Source organism: Pygoscelis adeliae, unplaced genomic scaffold (genome assembly GCF_000699105.1).
Source record: "Pygoscelis adeliae isolate BGI_AS28 unplaced genomic scaffold, ASM69910v1 Scaffold402, whole genome shotgun sequence".
Classification (NCBI taxonomy): domain Eukaryota; kingdom Metazoa; phylum Chordata; class Aves; order Sphenisciformes; family Spheniscidae; genus Pygoscelis; species Pygoscelis adeliae.
In genome coordinates this window covers 5,171,437-5,172,370 of record NW_008824411.1, presented here as the reverse complement: position 1 = coordinate 5,172,370, position 934 = coordinate 5,171,437, and the positions used below count along the sequence as shown (strand labels likewise).

Genomic DNA, 934 nt, shown 5'->3' with positions numbered 1-934 from the left:
GAGGACTTCCATGAGGATGCTGTGGGGCACATCTGAGGCAGAAGTGCGTTTCCATGTGGCATTTCTGCTCAGGGGATGCACACACCCCCTACATCCCCCCCCAAACACAGGTACGAATCTGCGTGGCCAGAGGACGCACCGCCCCACTCGCCTGTGCCCCGAGCTGCTGCACAGGCCAGCCGCTCTGCGGGGTTCAGCTCCTTCCTTTGCCAAAACCAAGCAGGTCAGCTCTGGAAACAGATGCTGAGGGTAACACACACAAATTTGGTCCTCGCTGCTGTGCGAGGGGCTTTATTGGGATGGTGTCCTCCCCCCCAGTGCTATCCCCTGGGAAGAGCCTTTGTGCTGCTCACAGCAGAGGGTCCCCCTGGGCCAGGCCTACATGAGGAACCTGGAGAGGTCCTCCTTGATTTCAGCCTCATCCCATGGCCCGTGGATGTTGTCCTTGAGCAGCTGAAGGCGGATGAGGCAGTAAGGGCAGAGGCAGGAGATGGCAAGCAGCAGCGAGGCAAAGAGCACGGCGCCCACACTGGAGACGGTGGCCAGCCCCGCCAGCGCCACCAGTGCGAAGAGTACCGTCACCCCCACGTAGCATCGGGGCGTCTGGGCTTTCAGTTTCTTCTGCAGCATGGGCCAGAGAGCAAAGATCTGCATGGCAAAGGTGACCATGACGAAGGCGTGGAGGGAGCGAGGCAGGCGGGAGGCCAGGCACACCGAGGCAAAGATGGCCATGTTGAGGGACAGCGTGCTGGAGACGATGGCGGCATTGGCGCCGTAGTCGAAGAAGATGAGGTGGCCAAGGAGCATGAGGGCTGACATGGCATAGATGGTGTCCGTGCTGATGGACTCTGTCAGCGTCTTCAGCACTGGCGAGAAGCCGTAGGTGAAGGCGGTGAACACCAGCGTGCTCTTCAGGTCGGCCCACCGCGGCCGC

General features: G+C 61.2%; 1 protein-coding gene across 1 annotated transcript; it reads right to left on the bottom strand.

Annotated features, from left to right (window-relative positions):
• Positions 1–267: 267 nt before the first annotated feature.
• On the bottom strand, positions 268–928 carry PIGC (phosphatidylinositol glycan anchor biosynthesis, class C). Its single transcript, XM_009320617.1, has one exon. The coding sequence runs from the start codon at positions 817–819 to the stop codon at positions 379–381; it is 441 nt and encodes a 146-aa protein (XP_009318892.1). The 5' UTR covers positions 820–928; the 3' UTR covers positions 268–378.
• Between the last annotated feature and the right edge of the window lie 6 nt (positions 929–934).